At 40.6% G+C, this 25,485-nt stretch overlaps 1 protein-coding gene and 1 long non-coding RNA gene across 4 annotated transcripts in view; one reads left to right on the top strand and one right to left on the bottom strand.

Moving 5' to 3' along the window:
- SNAPC3 (small nuclear RNA activating complex polypeptide 3) overlaps positions 1–8,912 on the bottom strand; it is a 37,649-nt gene extending 28,737 nt beyond the window's left edge. The window contains exons 1-2 of the mRNA XM_024558340.4: positions 8,458–8,912; positions 7,724–7,801 (exon numbers count right to left, since the gene is read on the bottom strand). Of these exons, the coding sequence (XP_024414108.2) occupies positions 7,724–7,801; positions 8,458–8,774 (395 nt within the window). The 5' untranslated portion in view covers positions 8,775–8,912. The remainder of the gene's footprint in view (positions 1–7,723; positions 7,802–8,457) is intronic.
- Positions 8,913–8,947: 35 nt separating this feature from the next.
- LOC123479533 (uncharacterized) overlaps positions 8,948–25,485 on the top strand; it is a 49,033-nt gene continuing 32,495 nt past the window's right edge. Inside the window, exon 1 of one of the 3 annotated variants that reach the window (XR_006655169.2) lies at positions 8,948–9,047. This is a non-coding gene — a long non-coding RNA (uncharacterized lncRNA). Of the gene's footprint in view, positions 9,048–14,139; positions 16,158–23,803; positions 23,979–25,485 lie in introns of those variants that run through there. The other 2 variants (XR_008426878.1, XR_008426879.1) reach the window with 2 other exon arrangements.

Genomic DNA, 25,485 nt, shown 5'->3' with positions numbered 1-25,485 from the left:
TTAGCATTCACAATAGACTACTACCGTGAATGCTAAACATTTATTACTATAGTTTGCCTAGTGGTAATTCTCTATTTCCCTCATTCTACATTATTCATTGATATTATGAGGAAGACCTGTTTCTTTTCTCCCATTTTATTTAATCAATTATGTTAAACTCATAGATATTTATTTTATTCTGTAGGTTAAAATTTAACACTATCATTATTTTGTCGCTCAAATTGTTCTACCTTTGGCCATTAGGAGCTTCTTCAGGTTGGCTCCTGTTTTTTCAACAAGCTGTTGTTGTTGTTGTTGCCTATCCTTACTTTCTGGCATGATAGGAAGCTCAAGGCCCATCCTCTATTTTCCTGTCTCAGCCCTGGAATCAACCGCTTCCCCGGGAGCCCGAATTCCTTTATTGGAGACAGGGGTTTGGAGACCAGTATCCGGGCTCCAGGCATTCTCACTGTTACTACAGTCACTGTTTCTAGGCTTCGCAGCACAGGCAGGAAACACATCTATACAACTCATTCGTGTACAAATATCTGTATTTTTCCACCTGTTTTATATTTAAAACCATGAGTTAATACTGATACTTCCAATCCCAAACTAAAATCACAGTATTCATCTTAGCCTTGAACCTTTCCTTGTTTAAACTTCTTTCTCTACAAGTAAGAAACCCAATTCCCATTGTTTATGACCCATTAACTTAATTCTAGAACACACATACTTTCCAAGTTGCTAACCTACACAGCTATAAGAAACACTAACTCACAAACAGTTATTTTTGTCGTTAGCCTTACAAAACTCAATTAAGATATGCTTCGGTACAGAGCTCAGATTAGTTCTTTCTTCCCCATTCTCTTCAGTGTAATTATGTCATTCTTTTATAACACTGCTAGGCTCACTTGTTGGTTTTGTACTCTATTTTGAGCTGCCCAACCCATATCCTGGTGATTTTAATTACCTGATTACTTTTGGGATATGTGAAAAACATGTGAAGCATCCCTATGGTTCTAAAAGTCAGAGTTATAAAAAATATACTAAGAGAAGTGTCATTCCCTCTCCGTCTCTCTACTAACCTGTTCCTATATCCTCCTTACTTTCTACCCCCCTAGACAACTAATCTCTATAGTTCTGGTTTATCCTTTCCATTTCTTTGTTCAAATAAGCAGATACCTAGGGTGTTCTTATATTCCTTTCTGTATCAGTCTGAGTTCAATTAGGAGAAAAAATTGAGCAGTAAATTGAACAGAGAAAGATTAACCTAAAGAACTATTAACTTAACAGAGGACTGGAGTAATGCAGGACTGGCAAGTAAGTAGAGTGCCACAGAATAAAAATAGCAGACATAAAGAGTACCCTATCCCTTCGTCTGAGAAAGAGTGCCCAAGAAGTCTCCTTCTCTGCCCCCAGGACTGAGCTCCAGACCTTGCTGGGGAGGGTAAGGCTGTTCTCACTGAATGGCAGAAAAGCTGCTATGCTGCACCATCAGTGGGTCCTGCTGGAAATCCATCTTTAAGAATGCCAGAAAAAGCTGTTTAGGGGAGGTCTCGAGGGGAGTGGAGTGGCAGGGAAAGCACTGGGTGTTAATGAACAATGGGCACTCTAGGAACTGGGCACTGGGGAAGCTGTGTGCACTGTAGGATTCTGCTGAGTCTGCGCAACCAGGAAGCAAAACTCTTTCTTCCTGCAAAGTCTCTCCTGTACCCTTTATTGACAAAGTTTATTACTATGCCAGTTGGCAAAGGAAAAACTTTAAAGGGCCAAGACCCATTTTAGAGAGCAGACAAAAAAAAGATAAACTTTTAGGTGAGAGACATTAAAGTGACACCTGGCAAATGTTCTTTCATACATGAAGGGTAGCAAATGCTTCTGGGCTTTGCTTTTTCCATGTAACAGTATTTTGAAGAAATCACTCTATAGGTTCAACTTTCCTCATCCTTTAGTATAGTTGCCCAGTAATACTCCATGTTGTGGATGTCAGTTTGTTCAACACTTTCCTATGTATCTATATTTAGGATGTTTCAAGTATTTTCTAGTTATAAACAATGCTGCAATTACTAACCTCATACATAATGTATTTTCATAATGCTGGAGGTCTATCTTCAGTAAAAATTGCTAGAAATAGGACTAATGGGTCAAAAGGTGTATGACTATGTAATTTTGTGTTAGGCATTACCAAATTTCTTTAGAGAGGGTTGCAGCAATTTGCATTTCCATCAGCAGAGTTCCAAAAAAATGCCTGTTTTCCCAGAGACTCATCAAAAGTATCATATTTTTAAATTTGTGCCAGTCTGATAAGATATCTTGGGGTCATTTAATTTGCATTTCTTTAATTATGAGTATGCCTGAGCATTTTTTCATGTTTGAGTCATTTTTATGTGTAAATTATTGGCTCATATCTTTTCCCCACTTTTTGTTTTTAAATAATTTATTTAAAAAAATTTTTTTGTGCCCTGGCTGGTGTAGCTCAGTGGATTGAGCATGGGCTGTGAAGCAAAGGGTCACGGGTTCAATTCTCAGTCAGGGCACATGCCTGGGTTGTGGGCCAGGACCTCAGTGGGGGCCACATGAGAGGCAACCACACACTAATATTTCTCTCCCTCTCTTTCTCTCTTCCTTCCCCCATCTCTAAAAATAAATAAATAAAATCTTTTTAAAAAAATTTTGTTTTTGTTTTGAGAGAGGAACGAAGAGAGGGAGAACGGTGAAGAGAGACAGAGGGAGGAGAGAAGGAAACATCAATTTGTTGTTTCACTTACTTATGCATTCATTGGTGGTTTCCTGTAGACCACCCCATTTTTGGTCTCTGTCCCTCCACTTTTAAGGTCTAATATACACAGTGAGGCAAAAGCAGGTTTACAGTTTTTCATATGGAAAATAATACAATAATTAATAAATAATAATACAAGAATAAACTGTTCCATGCACTCAAACTGTAAACCTACTTTTTCCTAATCCGTAATTAGGGTTATTCGCTCTTGTGGAATGTTATATTTTCTCCAAGTTGGCAGTTGTCTTTTGACTTTATTCATGGTGTTTTTTTAACATGTAAAATGCTTTATTTTTATGTAGTTAATTTTATTAATCTTTTTCTTTCATTGCCTCTAAATTTAATCACACTTAGAAAGCCATTCAGTATACCGAGGTTTGTATGTTTCATTCTGTATATTCTATTCCTAATACCTTTGGAGTTTATTCTTATGTATATCTAATGTCATACTAAATTTCCATACCTATTTAAATATTACTGAACTCTTTCTTCTATTCCACTGGTCTTTTTGGCTATTTACAAGCTAGCATACACTGTTTTCATTATAAAGACTATAGTAATTCTAGTATCTGGTAAAAATCACTATGCCCTCACAATATTCCCCCCAGAATTTTTCCTCATTATTATTGCATATATCCCACATGAATTTTATTATCAACTTGTCTAACTCCATAAAATAATCAATACTGCTGGTATTTTTATTTGGATTACACTTCATTTATAAATTAACTTAGAAATAAATGCCATCATTATGTTTAGTATTCCTACCCAAGAACAAAAGATCTCTTCCAATTTTTTCAAGTCTTTTTCTCAGGCTTTCAGGAATGTTTTGAAATCTTCTTCACCTAAATTTTACTCATTTCTTGTTAAGTTTATTCCTTAATATTTAACCTTCTTTTTGACTACTGTTAATAAGATTTTCTTTACCATTCTGTCCTCTGGTTTTTTTTTGTATGTATGAAGGCTATTGTTTCAATTTTCATCCTGCTATTATACTAGATTCTTGTTTTTCATGTTTCACATCTGTTTCAGTAATGATTTCTTCAGGATTTTCCAGGTACACTATTATATCATTTGCAAACAGAGGTAGTTTATCTTCATCTACTCTTGCCAAATTACATAGTTAATATGTATAGCACAATGTTGCAAAGTAGTGGAGATAATGGACATGCTTGCCTGTCCACTTTTCTTTTAAACAAGACACTAACTCTACAGCTACAGTATATATATTTTACCATATTAGAACAGTAACTCTACGATTTCCATTTCCTTGAGAGATTTTTATCATCAATTGGTGCTGAATTTTGTTAAAGGCTTTCTTAGCATCTCTGGAAATAATCAAGTGATTTCCCTCTGTAGATTCATTAATATAATATATGATATTAATAGATGTCCTAAGGTTGAACCAACCTTGCATTCCTGGAATAAATCCCACTTGGTCCTGGTATAATTTTTTCTTTTTCCTTTCTTTCTTTCTTTCTTTCTTTTTTTTTTTTTTGAAAGTTTATTCAAACTGGCGACCGTTTGGTTTGAAGGCTGGTGCTCAATCCACTGAGCCACCCCAGCCAAGGCAAATTTTTACTTGATATGGTTGGTGTTCGATTGTTTTTTAATATTTTCTGAGTGTTGAGTGATATTAGTCTCAAGTTTTCTTTCTTTATAATGTCTTTATCTAGTTTAAGTATCAATATTATGTTTGCTTCATAAAAAGAATTAAGAAAACTTTTTTCCTTTCAAGGTCCTAGAGCATTGGGACTATCTGGTCTTTGAATGTTTGGTAGAATTGTTCTGTGAAACTATCTAGACCTGGAATTTTGTGGGATAGTTTCTTAAATAACTTACCCTATTTTTCTATGAAAACTGTCTAATATGGTTAATTTCAATAATTTGTATTTCCTTAGGAAGTTATCTATTTCATTAAGTTTTCAAATTTATTTCTGTAGAGCAGGGATCAATAAACTCTTCCTTAAGGGGTCAAAGAATAAATATTTAGGTTGTGAGCCATATGGTCTGTTTCACAACTTCTCAACTTGCCACTTTAGTACAAAAGCAGTCACAGCCAATAAGTAAAAAATATTTAAAAAGAAAAAAGAGCCTACCTACCTGTCCCAATAAGCCTTTATGTGAAGGAAAAAAAGCAGGTGGCCAGTCAGTGGGCTGCCGACCCCTGCTAAGTAGTCTCTCATAATTAAAGAAATTTTTCCAATGGTTATTTCATCCTCATTTTGTATGTCTGTGCTTTCATCCATTTTTTCTTTTGTTCTTAAGATTTTATTTGTTTATTTTTAGAGTGAGGGGAAGGGAGGGAGAAAGGAGGAGAGAGACATCAATATGTGGTTGCCCCTCGTGTGCCCCACCCCCTTACTGGGGACCTGGCCCGCAACTATGCCCTGACTGGGAGTGGAACCGGCTACCCTTTGGTTTGCAGGCCAGCACTCAATCCACTGAGCCCCACCAGCCAGGGCTCTCTTTTTCTTGAAGGGCTCTAAAGTGCCCCCTTATCATCTTTTAAATAATGCAGTGAACAGTGCTTTCTTGGCTAGAGAAATGAGAAGGATGAGCAGACTATTTTAACTGAAATTGCTATTGCATTAAAAGTAATGTTGCTGAAGCTTTTGGGAGGACAGATATGTTTCAGCAGCACCCAATAGTAACAATCACCTGTCCTTTCCTAGAAATTAAGACCTTCTCTTTAAGTAGTCAGAAAAATTCAAAAGTGGTAAAAGTCGCTTAACTTGCCATGGATATATCAAAGGATAATCGATCTATATCAACTGACATTTTCCCCCTTTACATGCATAAAATGGTTCCACTAGCTCCTTTGTTAGACAAGGAAAAAAGTACAAAAGATTTATTTTATGCCATATTAAATGGGTCATGTACTTATATTTTGTTTTTATTTTTATGTTTTTAAATTGTTGGTGAGAAGGAAGGTTTAGAAAGAGAAAGTGTAGAGATATAGATTTTGGCTTTTGGTACATGTCTAATTTATCTGTGGTTCTGTTTAGATAAATATTAGTTATTTTAAATATGATAGTTTCAATGTACATCAAAATAATCCCCCTGAGGAATGCTGTACTAACTCCTTTCACATTAGATTATATAGAATTCTACCAACATTTCCTATGGAAGGGATGAGAGGACAACCAAGGAGATCCAGTTGATCTAGTAAAAGAAAATAGCCAGGGGAAGCACTGTGAAAGTAGTCTACGAATTACTATTGAACATGGCTTAATAAAATCATTGTAAGCCAATTACTATGTTATTAACTATAACAAAAAATAGTATGCTTTGTTATAATTATCATCAGCCAACCTCTAAAAATCACTTTTCTCAGGTTAATGGAAATTTCATTTGTTCCACTCATTCCATAAATACCTAATGACTCTCCAATTATGTGCCAAAGTTCTAGGAATTGGGGATATAGTAGTATGTGTGACAGATATAACTTATGAAACTTAAGCCTAACCAGAAAAATACAAAATTAAACAGGTATATTTTAAGTTTGATGAGTATCTTAATAGAGAAGTATGGGGGCTCCAGAAGCATAAAAGGGGTTCTAAATGAAGTCCTTAACCCGTCAGCTGACACTTGAAGGGTAAGTAAGACCAGAAGGACAGGGACTAGTAAGTGCTGCAGGCAAAGGCCAGGACTGAGAGCACATTCTAGGAACTATAAAAGAAATGTAATGTGGCTGGAACTGAGCAGAGAAAGAGCTGAAAAGACCAGCAAGATCCATTCTGTAGAGGCCCTGTGAGCCACTTATGAACTCAGGACTTCTGCCTAAGAGCCATTGAAAGGTTTTCAGCAAGAGTGACACAATCAGATGTGTGTTTTAGAAAAATCCAACTAATCAACAATAGTTGAAGAGCACCAACTGCAGCAAAACAGTATGATAGGCTTAAGGGCAACTCACAAATGAAAAAGTATGGGATCCTTCAAGGCTCCATTAAAAAAGACTTTTAAAATGTTAGAAGATTCCTAGACATTACAAGTACACATACTTCTGAGGGAGAGACAGGGCTGCAGTAATGTGGAAAGTAAGCTTAGGGCCTCAGAGACTGGGTAGGTTCCAGATGGAAGAGGAGCCATGTGTGTCCTGAGCCATTCGAATGAGAAAGTGGTTGAAAATGAATCTAGAAAGGCAGATTTGAGGTATATTATGTGGAAGGCTTCAAAAGTCTATGTAAGGAGTCTGAAATCTGTCCATAGAAGGAAGAGCCACTGACAATTCCTTAGCAAATGAGCATGTTCAAATGACAGGGTGATGAACAAATCAGGAGAAAACACAGGACCCAGGAAAGCCAAGACCCTTTCTTTCACAGTGCTCCAAATGTTACTAACGTCAACACAGTGTTAGCAGCAGCGAAGGGAAACAGATTTGGCAGCTATTACAAAACAAACCAAGGCAGAGTTAAAATGCCTGCCTGAATTTTTAGACTTTATTGTGCTTGTCTTTTAATTCCATTTTTCTAGTAATTCATTTTTATCCTATTTTTATAAAAGTGTGGCTCTGTCAAAAGTTAAAAAACAAACAAACTGGTCTTTCACCAGATAGTCTGAGAGGTACTAACAACAGAGTATTTAGCTTGCGCCTGAAATTAACTAGATCATCGTACCTTTGTAAATACACGTATAAAAATAAACACAAATCTGAATATGGACTAGTTATTAGAGATTATGCATTTGCTATTAATTTTCTTAGTTGTAATAATACCACTCTGATAATGTAGGGAATGATACTTGTAGGAGCTACATGCTATCTGCATCTTACTGACCTGGGTTCAGCAATAGAATAAGACACACAGCAGGTATCTCACAAACATAACAGTTAAAGCAAACATAAGTAAATGTTAACAATGGTTGAATTTAGGGGGTGGGATGACAACAATTCTTGAATAATGTTGAGAGATATTTAAATAAGTAGCATGTAATGGCATATAATAAAAGTAAGGTTTTTCATACCCCAAAGTCACTAGGTCACTATTCTCTGGGATGACTTCTGGGTCCTCCTCTTCCTCAAGGCACTTCAGTTTGTCGAGGCTAAAATAAAAAATAAAAGAGGAAAAGCAATCATGCATCTTGTGTACAGAAAGTCAGGGTAGTATCCTAAATACATGGCGGAATAATTAGGAAGTCAGATAAAATCCAGCAGGCAGCTCAGAGGAGGCCAGAATTCAAGGCAAAGATTTCTGTGCGGATATTCTATACATAAAAGCATATACGGTCGAATGAAAGAGGCCAATACTGTGTTAAGTGAGTAAAAAAATATTTTAAAAAAGTTTTATTTGTATTTTCACCCCAACTAAGGCACCTGGGGAGAAAATTTCAGTAATAGCATACCTGGGAGGTCCCCCAAAAAACCACAGTTAATCAAGGTTTTAACACTCCTCTTCCTGCCTTACTGTTCCTCTATTGTCAAAGCATCTGTCAACCTCAGGTACGCGTCGCTGTTACTGATTGTTTTTCTACATTAACATGCAGTTCAATAGTTAGCGAATAAAAAAATTAATCTTTCATGCAGCTCCTTCTTCCCTTCACTCCAACTTGTAGAAATTGTTTATTCCCATCACCAGTCCTCTCCCGATGTTCCGGGAAGTGTACCACAGGCCCTCGCAAGGAAGGATCCCAGGGAGCACAGGAGCAAGGCTGCACCAGGGTTGGCCCCAAGCAGCAAAAGCTCCTCCGCCTGCACTCACCCGCAAACTGCCCTCAGCTCGGCAGCCGCCTCCATACTGCAGCCCAGATCCCGAGCCACGGCGGCATCCTCCCAGGCCGAGTCGGCGACCCCTCCTCGTTCAGGCAGCTCGGATGCCGGCGGCTCCTTCAGCGACAAATCCCCATGCCCGCGCAGCCGGCCACGCCACTGCTCCCCGAAGGTGCCCACATGGAAAGCACGCGTGTTTAGTTCGGGAACCTCGTACTCTGGAAAGTTGCAGCCTCCACTGTTAGGGACTGGGACCTGCCCGCTGCTCTCCCCGCTGCACATCGGAACAGCCGAATTGCTTTCAGCCATGTTCCCTCCACTCCCTTCCCAGCAAAAGCCGGAAGATCAAGGTCTTGCGGAGCGTGATGGGACTTGTAGTTGCACGTGGCCCCAACCTGCGAACCGCGGCACTGCGCGGGCCGGAGCGTCAGACACTACATTTCCCGTCAGGCTGCGCGCCAGCGGCGCCGCGAGCTTCCGTGTACTGGGGAGTTCGCATTGTTCTCCGCTCCGGGCGGTGTGGGAGGCGATTACGGTTTTCCGTCCTCCGAAGCCTTTGGGGTTCTGCTACCGGCCCCCACAGTTAAGTAGCCTCGCTCTTCGCTGGGTGGGGCGGCCTCCACACGCCTTTGGGTCTGGCTCTATACCTTTCCTCCGCCCCAGGACGCGGGACTTTTCCTTCTCTCCGGCGTTGGTGGGCCGCTGTGCTGCCTCACTGCCTCGGAGCCTGAGAGACGGGGGGGCGGGGCCGAGATCGAGGACCCTCTAGAGCCGGCTCCTGCAGCGTGAGTGTGTGTGTGTGTGTGTGTGAGTGTGTGTGTGTGTGAGTGTGTGTGTGTGTGTGTGAGAGAGAGAGAGAGAGAGAGAGAGAGAGAGAGCGTGCAGTTACACACACACACAATGGCGTTAAGTGTCTTCTCGTCTACTGTGCATCAGACACTATATACATCATTAAATCACAATGTTTTTAGGGTCACTGTGTAACTAACTTTTGAAGACGGAGTTAACTATTAGGATATGAAAGTAGGATTGGAACTCAATCTGTCTCGCTTCAGATTGAGACCCTCCAACTCCTAGAGGCCCCAAAGGAAGGAGCAGGACACACAGAACAAGCCCTAATTATTTATTACAGACTTGTGCAACAATCACAATGAATCTGAGACCATTTTCACCGCTCCCGAAAGAAACCCTGTACTTTTTAGCTATCTCTGCCTATCCTTCCACTTCCTCCAGCCCTGGCCAACCACTAATCTTTCTGTCTCTGTAGATTCACGTATTCTGCACCTTTAACGTAAGTGGAATTCTGTGTGTGGTGTTTTTGTGACTAGTTTTTCCACTTAACGTAATATTTTCAGTATTTATCCATATTGCAGCATGTGTCAGTACTTCATTTCTTCTTATGGCTGAGTAATACTGCATTATATGTATACTGTATTTTGTTTTTCCATTCATCAAAATGTTGTTTGCATCTTTGGGTTATTATGAATAATTCTGCTACCAAATTATGTATAATTTTTGTGCAGAGATATATTTTCACTTATCTTGGATATATGTATATCTGTATCCACATATCTAGGAGTGAAATTACTGGGTCACATGGAACCTCGATGTTAAATAATTTGAGTAAGTGCCCTACGGTTTTCTACATTAGCTGCTCCATTTTTTACTCCTACCAGCATTGTATGAGGATTCTGATTTCCCCACATTCTTGACAACAATTGTTATTATCTGATATTTTCATTATAGTCATCCTAGTGATAGGGGAATTCAAGAATTTCAGATTTTAGCCTGAGCTAACGTTGGTAGGGTTAAGTGATTAATGCATGTGGAAATCTGTTATTCCAGGAACTGGAATACATTACCTAAGTGACTCCGGAGGTCCACAAGCAATTCAGCCTTTGTGCCCCAGGGGGTCAATAAGCAATGGAGATAGTATCTGAGCCAGAGTGTTCCAGGGAGGGAATGCAGATAAAGAATTGTTGATGAACAGATAAAGAAATACTGGGAACTCTTATCCCATTAACCTTTTTTCTCAAACCCCTTACCTACCCTTTGTTCTTATAAAAAGGCCAGTTTGAGATGAAATGTTAAGATGGTTTCTAAGCATACATAATCCTCGGGCTTCTCAGATCACCAGCATCTGAATAAAGCACCTATAAAGATTCAATCCTTGTCTCTACTTATTGGTTCTGGTAGTGACAGAAATCATGGATGCTGACTTTTCCAGTTTCACTAGTGATTATGAAATGGTATCCTGTGGTTTTGATTTGCATTTCCATGATGACTAATGATATTGAGCATCTTTTGCTTATTGACCATTTGTATACCTTCTTTGGAGAAATATCTATTCAAGTCCATTGCCCATTTCAAAATGAGGTTATGTGTTTTTTATAGGAGCCCTGGTATTTATAAACATCTGTTGTTTTTGTCTGCCTAATATTCTGTTTCTTAGAACTTACCTTCTTGTGATCCTCCTAGGGCTGCCAATCATAGAGCCCTTCCTACTCTGGCCACAGTGTTGACTCAAGGATGAGCAAGTGACTCCACTAAGCCAATCAGAAAAATCCTCCTCTGCGATTTTATTTATAACTAGAAACTCTCCCTCCCAGAGCATCTAACGATGTGCCCTAGACATAGCCTGTGTTGACTAGTGGAAGAGTTAGAAGGAGGGAAGCCAACAGTTTAAATGAGCAAAGGTAGAAGATGGAGAGAGGTCATGTGACTTGGAATGATTGTGGCTAAGGTCATCTCCTCTCTAGACTAGTGCACACACACACACACACACATGGCTATTTTGAGTTGGAATCTCAACCTAAAGACTAATAGTCTTCCCCTGGGCCTGTAAGACTTGGTTGGAACCTCTCCACAGGGGGAGCTCTCACTCTAGAAAATGAAGTCACTTCAGGTGAGAACTCTTCACATATGAGTATATCTGGAGATTTAATAATACCAGTTTCAGGAGTAGAGACCACAGTGGTTCTTGAGCAGCAGGGGGTAGGGGCAGGACCAGAATGAGCACTGCAGGGGAAGGTGGTTAGTTGTCACTGTGAGGTGTGGCATTGGGTAGCAGCAGCTTGAGGCATTTGTAGTGAGTGCCAGAAGTAATCACAACACAGCACTCAGTTGAGTCTTACCAATAGCCAGTCCTTGCAATTAGGCTGGAGGGCCAGCATATCCAGTGCAGCATACAAATTATTTTGAGCTGAAGGCATTTGAGAATAGGCTACCCCACCCCTGCCCCAACCTTCCTTACCTACCTAAATGGCAAGCCTTCCTCAATTGTCATAAAGCCCCTCTCTGGAAATAGGGAAGATGGACCTGAAGTGAGCACCACACCTAACAGATGTCATTGTTATAAAACTCCCATCTATTCTCCTAAGGGCCCATTTATCTTTCCCAAAAGTCATTTGTTCTCTCTTAAGTGTCCTTTCTCCCCCTTCCCTATGTAGAAGTCATTTGTTTCCCTGTAAGTGCCCTTCTCCCCTTCCCCACCTCCTATTAAGATGGTAAATAAGCTGAAATTCTAAGGGCCTCCTAGAATCACATTTTTCTGTGATCTTTTCCATATATCATACATATGTGAATAAAAAATCTATCTATTCTCTTGCTAAGCTATCTTTTGTTGGTTTAATTCACAGGCTCCTAATGATGGAATCTAAGAGGGTGAAGGAATAGTTTTTCTTTCCCATCAAGGCCATGGCAAAGGCAGCTGCTGGCTCTGTGGCAGATTTAGCAGATGAGAGTATTGCTAGATCTGGCACTAGGACCAAACAAGAACAGAAAGGAGGTAGAAAGATCCCAGGTGCCAGTATAGGTATAGTCCCTGTGATTCTGGGTGAGCTTTATACAATTCTTGAGGAAGAAAAAATCCCCTAATTTTCCCAATTGGATGAGACGTGTTAATAAGCCAGGATAGGTGAAATAGGGAAACTGAGACAGTTAAATGGCCAAGCAGTTTACAGCAATCTAGTAAATTGCAAAATCCTACCTTTCATAACCAAATTGTTATACTTCGCCCTAAGCATCTCAGGATGGTTAGGATGGTAGATAGCTTGAATCACCTTTCTCAGGGAGATTTAGATAATAGATAATAGAAATCCAATTGGTGCCATTTGTACCAGCCACACCCAGGGATGGGTGAAGTCAGGGAAATAATTCTCATTTTGGGGCATCAGTGGGGAAGCTGGTGAATATTCTATTGAGATCCTCCCCAAAGACCTCTAAACTTCCTACCTTTAGAGGACAGATAAGAGCTCTCATGACAAAGGCCTAGCATGGGTTCTCTGGAGCACACCCACACTTCTTTTCTACCTCAGGCGTGCATCTTTACTTTTCTCTCCTAGACTCGTAAGGGCCCCCAGGAGACTGGCAACCAGGGGAGCAATGAGCTGCAGCAGCTTGTCCTGGACTAACCCCTTGAACCTGTCTCCAAGGCCCCCTTTTCTCTGACTTTTCCGTGAGCTAATAGCAGCCCCACCTTGGCTCACTTCTTTCCTATAACATTTCTATTATGGGAAAGGGACTCACCCAGAGAGGGTCTGCCTCAGCCCTCTCCAGCGACATGGGGATTGAGGTGTTGGCATACTTGAGGGAGTGACATAGGTACAGTAGGTAACAGGATAAAGCCCGCACTATTTCCTATCACAGCACCATGTGCTGAGCAGGCCTATGACCTTGTTAAACATGACCCATTTTATTCTTCAGAGCTATGTCCCCAGGACTGGAACTGGAAATGACTGGGAAGCAAGAATAGAACAGAACTGTTCTGTGGCGCCCCACAGCCACAGGCAAAAGACAATATTGGAGTGAACTGCAATTTATGCAAAACCAACTGAGACCTGTGTTGCAAGCCCCCAACAGCCCAGGGGCCACACAACAACAACCCTCCCCACCCCTTCATAATCCGATTATGATCCAATACAAACTCAGAGTCCCTGCAAGTCATTGCTGGTGCATCTCCACACATTGCCCCTTTCCACTCTTGTAAAGTGAATACAAACTTTGCTCTCTGCATTTTCTTCCCTTTGTGAATTCTTTCACAGCCTGCTGCACCAGCCACCCTAACGGGAGGGACTCTGAGTAGTGACACAAATCAAGATCATGAATTGTTACCTGGCTATTGGTTTCCCAATTCTGCTTATGCTCCATGGGGCTGGCATTCCCTCCAGGTTCAGAGAAAGTCGCTGTAGAAGCCAATAGTTAAAAACAGTTGCTGCCACACAATTTACAATAGCCAAGTACTGGAAGCAACCTAAGTGCCCATCAGCAAATGAGTGGATCCAAAAACTATGGTATATTTACAGAATGGAATTCTACACAGCAGAGAGAAAGAAGGAGCTTATACCCTTTGCAACAGCGTGGATGGAACTGGAGAGCATTATGCTAAGTGAAATAAGCCAGGCGGTGAGGGACAAATACCATATGATTTCACCTTTAACTGGAACATAAGCGATAGAAGAAAAAAGCAAACAAAATATAACCAGAGACATTGAAGTTAAGAACAATCTAACAATAGCCAGGGGGGAGTGGGGTGGGGACAGTGGTAAGAGGGGATTACAGGAACTACTATAAAGGACACATGGACAAAATCAAGGGGGAGGATGGAGGTGGGGGAGGGAGGTGGGTTCAGCTGGGGTGGGGTGGAGGGATGGGGAGAAAAGGCATACAACTGTAATTGAATAACAATAAAAATTAAAAACAAAACAAAACAAAAAACAGTTGCTGCCACAGCCAACTCTCTGGTATTTCTAGTGAGAAGGGAGTAGGGCAAATGCCTAATCCTCACTCACCCCTTAGACATTGTGAGGCTTTTGGAAAATACGTAGTAGACAGCTCCTTTCAGCAAAAAGTTTGGGGACGACTCCTTGAAGATACAAGAAGGAGAATTTTTTTTGCTTGGTATTGTTCCTGGATTTTCTGCTTCAACCATTACTGTTCAGGTGGAGAATTGGTTTCCTGAAGCCAGGAGACCATGTGGGGCTTGCTTTCTGCCAAAGAAAGGAGTAGAGAAGGTTGGAAAGGGAATGGTGTAAATAGAAAAGACAGCTGGGGTACTCTTAGTCATAAAGGCAGTTAACAGAATAATAATAACCATTAGGGAGGAATAAGATTTATAACCATTCAAAGGGCTTACATTTATTAAAAAGAATGTTAACAATAGGGGGAAAGCCTGAATCTAGTGTCCTCTTCCCTTTTAAGCAGAGACCCTTTTCAAGGCTGACAGCTATTAACAGGTCTGTATTTGCATAATGGTTTTCTTTTTATTTTCTAAGTCACCCCCAACTAATTGCTTTAGGAAACCTCTCCTGTTCCTCGTTCTCCCATCACCACCACCTCAGTTCCACTCATATGTAAAAATTAGGTAACTGGTTTTTTCCAAGGACAATGCCAAATTTACTGCAGGGTGTTTTAAATCTTGGGTTAGCAAACAGAGTGAGAAAGTCCACTGGCAAGAAATAGAAAATCAGAACGAAAAATGTCAGAAAATGTCCTGGCCCCTTTGGGTTACAGAGACTGTGAACTTGCAGAAATGTGAGAGAAGCTGTCACTTTTTTTGGAGGAAGGTTTGGAGCAGGACATGCATGGTCTGACTCTCAGGAGATGAAGCTAGCATCATCCTCAGATTCTACAACCAAACATTCTTTTATTTACTTAAGTTACCTTAGTGCCTCTGGTTCATTGATGTAAGTAGAATAGATCCTGAAATAGATCCTGAATAGATCCTTTATACCTGAAAATGGTATAAAGTGACTGAAGGCTTGAAGTTGTGGGATCAGATAACAAAATACTCCTTGATAAGACTCAATCCTCACCTGGAAGAAAAGCATCTTTCCACTGTACAGTTACTTTCCCCGGCTTTCCATTCTGTACCCTAGAGTAAGTCTCTGAGCACAGCTCACACTTGGGAGGGGAGACTCCATCTCCTGGAATGGGGAGTAGATACACAATTATTTGGAATTCAATAAGAGAGATTTGTTTCTTCTCCATTTATTTAAATATTCAATCTTTTATTTATACGGTATGGACTCATATTTATTTTCTGCTTTGGGTTATCATCCAATACTACTGTGTTAACCATATGTTTCCCATTCTTTGTGAAACATGTGGGGTCTTGCTGAATCTGGAGAGACTGTCCCTTTCTGGGCTGGCCAATACCTAGAGATAGTAATGGACTCTCCTTTGTGTGGGACTTTCAAAGGTAAAGCAACCAATCCAGGGCCTGCATCCCTACCACCTTTACCGGGTTCTCCAGGGACTACTATTCCCCTGCTCCAATCCTCCAGGTCCAGGTACCAGACAGCTAGGGACAGCACCTATGCCCCAAAGCTGCTGAAATTAATCAAACTAGCCAATCCTAAACGTACTTATGCCTTGTGTGTTCCTTCCTATAAAAACCACAAAAAGGCTCCTGCTCACATTTCCCAATTACTCCTGCCTCCTGATCAACCTCGGTGCTTCCTCATGTGGCTCCCCGTGGCACCCAGTGCTGCCTCCTCTTAGAAACTTAACCAAATTATATATATATTTTTTATTTGATTTTTCTTTTAGTTATTATTTTTTCATTGCTCTTAGAGAAGAAGGGAGAGAAGAAGAGAGAGTGGGAGGGAGAGAGAAAACCATCCATGTGAGAGAGAAACATGGATTGGTTGCCTCCTGTACATGCCTGGACTGGGGATTGAACCCGCAACCTAGGTATGTGCCCTGACTGGGAATCAAACCTGCAACCTTTTGTTTACAGATGATGCTCCAACCAACTGAGCTGCACTGGCCAGGGCAAACTATATTTTCAATACCAGCGTACCGATCTATTAGCCTACACCATACTTGAATAGCTTATAATTTAAAACAATTACTATTTTTTGTTGTTGTTGTTCAAATTGTTCCAGCTTTGGCCTTTGGGAGTCCTTTCAGATTGGCCCTCTGTCCCTTTCACATGCTCCCTGTCCTGTTGTTTTTGAGCACTTCCTTACTTTCTGGCACTACAGTTTGCTCCTGACTTGTATAATCCTTACCCAATGCCTAGAATCAGCCATGTTGCAAAAGAGTCCCAGTTCCTTTTATTGAACAATGATATTGTCATTGTTTCCTTAAAATAAAGTTTTATTGGAACACAGTTATGCTCATTCACTTTCTTATTGTATATGGCTGCTTTTGCATTACAGTTGCAGAGTTGAGTAGTTGCAAGAGATTGTATGGCTTGCAAAGCCTGAAACATTTACACTCTGGACGTTACAGCAAGTTTGCTGGCTCCTTTTCTTTCTTTTCCTCTAAAATATTTTATTTGTTTATTTATAGAGAAAAGAGAAGGAAAAGAGAAAGAGAGGAAGAGAAACATAGATGTGTGGGAGATACATCCATCGATTGCCTCTTGCACGCCCCCAGTTGGGGACCTGGCCCACAAGCCAGGCATGTGTCTTGACTGGGGATCGAACTGGCAACCTTTTGGTTCTCAGGCCCATGCTCAGTCCACTGAGCCTCACCAGCCAGGGCTGCTGACCCCTTTTCTAGATGAAAGTGGCTATTGTACTTATTTCTGGAAGGATACAGAGAGGTAGGTCTTACGAAAGTCCAAAACATGAACCAAAGCATTCATAGGATCTAATAATAGGAATCAACACGCCATTTTCTTCCAAGGCATTTTACATTTTATTTCTTTCCTTTCCAGCAAGTGTTTCTCACTTCATTATGTACACTGCTATATTGTTGGGGGTCGGGTGGGGATCTCCCCTTCTAGCTAAGTTGAGAAAGGGGAAGATTTCTAATAAAGCAGAATGATTAGAGCTAGAACCATCCCCTGGGATGGTAAAGAGAGACAAGTATATGTCATCATGCAAGCTAGGTCCAGAAAAAAAAAGAAAAGCAATTTCTTCTCATTATAATTATTCTTTTGCAATTTGTCAAATTAATGCCATTTCAGGAAGAATATTCTTTCCCTGTATGTGATTAAACACTGTGGCTAAGAAAAACTTATCTTGGAGGGTGTGCCTTGCTTTTTAGGTATATATCTGAGAATGTCAAGTGCATCTAACACGAGAGATTATGTCACTCTCGGAGTTAGCTGTGACTAAGAAAAGTACAGCCTCTCAGGTGCTCTAGTTAGGGGGGGAAATGCTCTCATTCTACAGGGAGGGCAAGGGGTTCCTGAGGGAGTGGGTGGCATGGGGGCACCTGACCGAGGGCTTCAAAGAGAGGCTACATTAGCTGGTTGAAGAAGAAGGGAGAGAGGAAACATTGACATCAGACTCCCTCCTTTTGAAGATCTAGTCTGGAAGGCTTTCAGACTATTAGATACTAATAGAAGAAAGAATAAATTCCACCAGTTGTGGTCTGACGTCCGATGATCGACCTCTGTACTTCACTTACAGTACAATGTGTGTCTGGTCGGGGAAGACTGAGCAGCAAAGATTTCCCGAAAGGAACAGTACGTGCTGTCCAATAGCTTAGGGGGTTCCAGCAAAGAGAGGACAGGAGGCCCAGCTGCAGCATCAGGGCACAGCCTCCCAGCCCCAGAGACAGTTGGCCTGCCTTCCTCTTCAGAGCAGAAAAGGACAGATCTGCACTGCTTTGCCACACATGCTTCATCTTCACATGTTGAAGAAGGGCTCTTGACACAGTTGCCAGATTTAGCAAATGAAAAACAGAACATCCAGTTAAATTTGAATTCCAGAGATAAATAATGAACAAATGACTTTTCAGTATAAGTTACCCTGTTCACTACCTGGGACATGCCTATACTAAAAAAATATTGTCATTTATTTGAAATTCAAATTTAACAGTCCTGTGTTTTATTTGGCAACTCTGATCTACAGTATACTTTATAACCTTTCAGGTCTTCTCATGGAGCTATGAGAAACTTCCCTCTGGATCTCCTGAGAGACAGCAAAAGCTAGAGGCAAAAAAAGAGAGGAGAGGATTAGCCCAGTATTCCTTGTCTGGGAAAAGACCCACATACCAGGCCATGCTAAGCCATTGGCCAGCACTCAGAGGGTCCTGTCCTGACTCCACTTCCGGTCTAAGTAGATGTTGCCGTGGAGATGAGCTGCGGGGGGGCTGCAGGGGCACACAGAGAGTTTGTTTACATGGAAGCCAGTGCGTCATTAATATGTGTAGTGCACATGTCTGCTGCAAGGCCCCCACACGCCCATCCTTCTTCTCCCTTATCCCCGTTATCCACTTCAGGGGGCCTTGTTTTCTAGTACCCCTTACCTCAATTCAAAGCTGGTCCCTCACCTCCCTTAGTCTCAAGACTCTCAGATACAAATTTTTTACATTTGGGGCCCACTTAACTGTTTGCTGATACCTCCTGCTCCTGTCAAGTTGAACTTCTTGCCTCTCTCTTTTCCTGCACAAATGTGGTCACTCTCTTTCTCTGTCATCCAAATTATTTAACGTTCAACCAACATCTCTGTTCTAAGAAGTTTTTCCCACTTAAATCCATACCATCCTGTGCAAATTTTGTAAACTGTCCTGTATATTTTATTAGCTCAAAAGTTTAAAGAGGCTATTTGTTTTTTAAGTTGAAAATAAAAATTATAGCACTAAATTAGTGATTTTTAAAAATCATTTATAATGCCAACACCATAAAATAATTAAAAATTTTCTTTCATAATCGAGATTTTATTGGTTGTTTTGAGGATAAGTACACACACATTTTGATTTGTACACAATTCTTAACTTATGTACCAAAAATGTAAAATTGTGTAGTTGTGATTCTTTTCTAAACAGTTATTTCAGTGACTTTCCAGTTTAAAATTTGGAGATTAATTTTCCTTAATAGAATATCAAGTACTGGTATCTTCAAATGTTGATACACTGTTATATCAAAGTCCATATATGCTTCTTATTTGAATGATACCGATTTTACTTAATTATAATTATCTTCTTTCACTTGAGTGTCTGAATGGATTTTATCATAATCAGATGGCATGGAACACCTAATAGGGGCTATTGTTCTTTTAAAGAGGGGCACACTGGCACTGGGAAGGATGGAAAAAAACCATAAAAATCCTGGCCTGATGCTTGGGGAAGTCAAGACTTCCAGCCTCATATCTTACATTTTCCACAAGGGAGGCTTCTAATGTTCAAAGTTACAGTGAATTTTTTATTTTAAGATGACTTAAGGGTATGCTATTTTATTTGTTTTCTTTTCTTACTGTTTTAAAGGAAAAATCTTTATATCCTTTCAAAAATAAAGCTGAAGGAATGTTGTTTAAATGGAATGAATACACACACATAAGAAGGAATAAAAATTCTGCCTCCCAATCTGTGTGTTAGGTTTCCCTGCCAACAGTGTTTTGCTTTTGCGCCAGCCATAAATCTCTGCTCATATCTGTGTTTTTAAAGGTACCTACGCTCATATTTTGAAATTGCTGTGAGCAGTTAGCTATTAGAGTATCACTACCCATGTAAGAGGGAGGTGAAACAAAACATTCTCTCCTTATTTTCTTTTGCCAGCAAATATCTGACTCACAGACCAATTAAAAAAAAAAGTGTTGTGTTTTGAGCCCTGTATCTTACTTCGATGTTTCCTTGCAATATATTCTTTGAAAACTTATTTACATTTTAAAAGATAATATTTTAATTAAAAACATAAATATAAGTTTTCAGTGAAAAGTCCTTCTCTCAGCCTTTTTACTGTCTTTTCAGTTCTCACCACCCCATACCCAACAGTAACCACTTTTACCGGATGTATATAACTTTAGTTTTTTAGTATAAATGTGAACATTATGAATATATATTCTCATTTTACCCCATTTAAAACAAAAGACAATACTGCTCTAAATGTTGCTTTTGAAAACTTAGTATTGTATCTTAAAGATCTTTCATATTGGTAAATAAAACTTCATTCTCTTTACAGTTGCAGAGTCTTCCATCAGGTGGACACACCATATTTATTTAGCCAGTGCTCATTAGTTTACACATAGATTGTTTTCCATCTCTTAATCTAACAAACAATGCTGCAATGAGTAATCTCACACACAAGTCATTTGTGAGTCATAGCACATGTACATCTGTAGGATAAATCCCAGAAATGGGATTGCATTAGTTAAAGTTGCTTAGTTAAAGCGTTTGCTATTCTTGCCGTGTTTTTACTTTTAAAGCTGTACTACCCTTATTCTCTTGGTGAACTGATCCTCATTCTTCAGTACTCATTTTAAACTTGAAGACATCCTGACCCCTTCTGAAGAGAGTTATTTGCTCCCACGTCTGTGCTCTCATTGACCCATGTTTGTGCCTCTATTACAGCTCTTAGCCCTTTGTATTAATTATTTATTGATATGGCACTTAACTTCACTGATCTACGAGGCTGAAAAGCAGGGATGCTGTCTGCTATATTTCTGGAATCCCAGGACCATGGATAGTGCTAAGTGTGTAGTAAATGCTCCATACGGATAGATGGATGGCTGGATGAATAAATAAATAAATACGACCAAAGAAATTACCATTACTAACCTAGGGCAAATATCAATGTTAATTACCAGTTTACATTGTTATGCTTTAAGATTTGGTCTGGCTAGGTGGGTTGACTGGAAGGGAGGTCTTAGAGTAGAGGCAAGGCACATTGAGTTCAGATAAATAACCAAGAATTGAGATCTTTACTGGATAAGGTTCATATGGGTGAAAGCTCCAGAAGATCTATCACTTAAGCAAAAATCAGATTCATTGTGGAAGCTCACAGAGAAGACAGGGCGGAATAGCCGAGTCTCAGGAAGGGTGGCAACAGGGTCAGTCCTTCAGAAGCAGGACGAGCTTCTGGGCTTCTCTTCTGAGCATTGTGAGAGGGGACTTAACTCTCACCACCTTCTGTCTCTGTTTAAGTTCTCAGAGTTCCCAGGAAAGAACATGATAGGTCAGCATAGCTAAGGACAGATTCAGTAACATAAGTATGGTCTTTTGAGAAAACATGTGCCAGGAAGCCATTGTAATTTTTGAGACGAGAAGGGCCCAGGTGACAACGTAGTGGGCTTCCTATCAGATGTGTGTGACAGAATGACAAGGAAGCCAGAGAAGAGTAGAAAGCAGGTCAATGGGGCAGGGAGTCAGGTAGGAGAGCAAGCAGAAGCCCAGCCATCAAGATCTGGGCAAAAGGTCGGGATCAGACTGGCAGCCAAATGTGGAGCTGGAGTCATCTGAGCACATCTGGCCCCAGGTCAAGATTGACTCTGGGAATAGAAGAGGACGAGCTTGTCCTTGGGAAATGAGTGGGGAGCCAGTGGAAAGGGTGTGCAGGCTGGAAACCAGGCTGGGCCTGCGTGCATCATTCCTCCATGCAGAACTTGGAACAGATTTCTCTTCACTTACCGGCCGACTGACACAATGAGGGACAGGCCCACTCTGCCTAATCCCAACGAAGTGCACCAGCGAAAATGCTCACCTACTGCATTGTCTCTCAACTATTTCTGCTTGTCACTTTGGGCCTCAAATCTGACTTGCATACTGATGCGACTGAGAGAAGGGAGGATGCTCTTCTTCATTTTGTGCCTGCCATGTTCCAGCGAAGCAACAGATCTTATGTGCATTATTACACTTTAAAATATCATCAAAATAGCCCTGTGAGGGAAGGATTAGGCCCCTTTTTTTATAGATGAATTAACTTGGACCCACAAAGGTGTATTAGTCCATTTGGGCTGCTAGAACAAAACACCACTGAGTGTCTACTACAAACATTTATTTCTCATAGTTCTGCAGGCTGGGAAGTCCAAGATCATGGTGCTGGCAGATTTGGTTTCTGGCAAAGGCCCACTTGCTAGACAGCTGTCTTTTCACTGTAACTTCAAAAGGCAGAAGGGTCAGGGGAACTTTCTCTGTGAGGCCTCTTCTTTTCTTTATTTTTAATTGTTTTTTAAAAATTTATTGATTGATTTTTTAGAGAGAGAAAGAGAGAGACATCAATTTGTTGTTCCACTTATTTATGCATTCATTGGTTGATTCTCATATGTGCTCTGACAGGGGATCAAACCCACAACCTTGGTGTATCAGGATGCTCTAACTGAGCTACCTGGCCAGTATGTGAGGCCTCGTTTATAAGGTCACTAGCGCTGCTCTCATGATCTAATTGCCTCCCAAAGGTCCCACCTCCTAATACATTGCTTAGAGAGTTAGGTTTCAACATGTGAATTTTAGGGAGACACAAACATTCAGACCATAGCAGAAGGTACAGTAGTTTAAACAAAGTTCTCTCTAGCCCCAGTGCTCATATTTCCCTCCAATGGCAATGTCTAGCTTCTGTTGGGTCTCATCCCATGCTCCCTGGGGCCCGTCTTGACAGTGGCTGCGTGGTAGCCATGATGTCACGGGCAATGGACTACATTGGATTCAGGAAACCTCAACTTTGGGCTGCTCTGCGTTATTAATTAGGTGGTGGCTCAGTTTCCTCATCTATGAAATGAGGGGGTTGCATTAGCTGACAGCAAGGCTCTTTTATTGCTCCCAAAACACCAGGCATCTGACGTCATTGCCTTTGAGGCAATGAGAGATCACTACTGCTTTAGAGAACTTTATTTTGGTCTGTACTGGTGCCAGATTAAGTTAGCTTGTGAGAAAAAACAAAAACAAACTGTATTATTGGCATTTAAAAAAATTCCTTAGCTATTTTTTCCACATGATACATGATTCAACAAAAGAGAATTGGGTACCCACATCAGTGTGGTCTGGCATTCTCAAGGAAACTTTGAACTTGCCTATACAGTGTCTCAGGTACATTGCCGCCTTTACTTTTAGCGTTGGTCCATAAAAGTTATTTTTAAACTTTCTTCCCAATTTTGGTAGTGAAAATCATTTTTCAACCTCATGAGATTCTTATTTAGAACTCTAAAATGTAAACCAAATGTAACTGGATGTGGGAAAACAAAAAGTTATTATATCAACAGTTTTAAGAAATCCTTTTGGGAAAAAAGTGGTTTTTGTATTGGGAAAAAAAACTTGCATGGATAGAAAGTCAGACTTGCAGTTTTGCACACTAGAAAGGAACAGACATTTGGAGGTGGAGGGATTGCATAAAAGACAACAGAGAGAGGGCTCGGCGATCTAGTGTTAGGTAGGAGCTCAAGGTCCCTGGAATTGGTGGGAGGATCTTCTTAAGAACGGCTGTGTCTAATATTCAGTCTTAAAGCGTTAGGTTTCTGTGATAGAAACTTGTCATGTAAGCCCCGGCCAACACTAAGCTATTGATTGCCGAAGCATCCATTTCAAAGACATCCATCTTGAATGTACATGTCGCCCGTAAAACAACTAGATAAGAAACCAGGCCACCCCACCCGTGAGGTTCCCCTTTTAGAAAGCCTGGGTTACCCAACTAACTGACCACTTGAGTAACCCCACTTTTTTCTTCTCACACCCTAATTCCCACTTTTATAATTTAACTTTGCCAATAGAGAGCAAACACATGAAACTCTAGCACTGTACCTTTGACTTTAACAAAGGCAAAGCCCCTGGTCCGGACTCGCTCAACGTCCCCCTCTACCCACAACTTCACGTGTGGCCTCCTGCTGTGCTGTGTACCCTCCAGGATCTGTAAGTAATAAATCTTGTTTTCCAAAGTTCTCCAGTGACTTCTTTTTACTTGGGTGCTTCTTGCAATCATAAGAAGCACGAGGGGAAGTTCAGCCACAACATTGGCCCTGCTGGGAAAATGTCTGTGGGGGCTGGTACAAGTAGTATGGGCCCAGGCGAGTGCCCCAGGCATTACTAACCATAGGGTGAGAGCGACAGAACAAAATCCTATCCATCTCTCCAACTTTGCAACACACACACCACCCCTTATGTGAGTGGAGCTTTTCGTGTAGGTGGGTGGAGGTGAAAACTAAGGGAAAGGACTGGGTTCCACATAAATAAATTAATTTACTGAAAGAAGAAACTATCACTTATCAAGTGGTTCTAGGTCCCAGGCAATACACTTGGTATATTTAATCTTCTAAACAATTCTAGAACTAGGTGCTATTATTAATCTCTATTTTAGAGATGATAAAAGTAAATACTGGAGAAAATTCATAATGTGTACAAAGTTGCCCAAGGAGCATGTGGTGAGAACTTGAATTCAGATTTGTCTGATTCCAAAGCCCATTTCTTACCCTGTCGCTAGCCTGTGTGGCTGCTCATGTTGGACAGGGGTCTAGTCATTGGGACTACAGAAACTTGAAATTAGAGGCAAGCCATGCTTTCCACTCTTCTTTACTTTCTTCTTCCTGAGTTTGTCTTGCTTTTGCAATTAAAAGATTTTGCATTTCATAAACAAAAGGAATTTACTAAATATAAACACTGCATGGATTTCTGTTAATAATACATAGCATTTTATGGTATCACATAATTTACAATCTGCTTGGCATTGTGCTTTATAAGTTAGATTGATAGTCACATCAAATAAAGCAATAGAACATAGTGGTTAAGAGTAAAGGTCTGAAATCCTTAGCTAAGACACTTCCTGACTGTATAAAACCTGGCTAATTACTTAACCTATCTGTGCCTTCACTGTCTCACCTATAAAGTAGACTTTATTGGTTAGAGTTATATATTTTTAAAAGATTTTATTTATTTTTTAGAGAGAGGGAAAGAAAGGGAGAAAGAGGGAGAGAAAGATCAATGGACTGCCTCTTGCATGCCCCCAAGTGGGGACCTGGCCCACAGCCCAGGTGTGTGCCCTTGACCGGCAATCCAGCCTGGTACCCTGTGGTCCACAGTCAGGCGCTCACCGCACTGAGCCACCAGGCACAGCACAGTGTTACTATATTGTACTTTCATTTTCTACCTAAACTGAATCACCCACCTTGGTCATTGATTTTTTCTTTCTGCGGAAGTATCTTATAGCAAATTTGAAATTGCTGTGGTATTTTAGAATCAAGCTCCATCCTCGTGAGAAGACTTCTCATGAAGAAATTGTACCCATTTGGGGTTGGAGCCATTATTTTCATTCATTCACTTATTCATTTTTTCATGCAGCACCTTTTTAAAAAATATTTTATTGATTATGCTATTACAGTTGTCCCATTTCCCCCCCCTTCACTCCCCTCCACCCTGCACCCCC

This window comes from Desmodus rotundus, chromosome 1, assembly GCF_022682495.2.
Source record: "Desmodus rotundus isolate HL8 chromosome 1, HLdesRot8A.1, whole genome shotgun sequence".
Lineage (NCBI taxonomy): Eukaryota > Metazoa > Chordata > Mammalia > Chiroptera > Phyllostomidae > Desmodus > Desmodus rotundus.
This window is presented reverse-complemented; position numbering and strand designations above follow the sequence as displayed.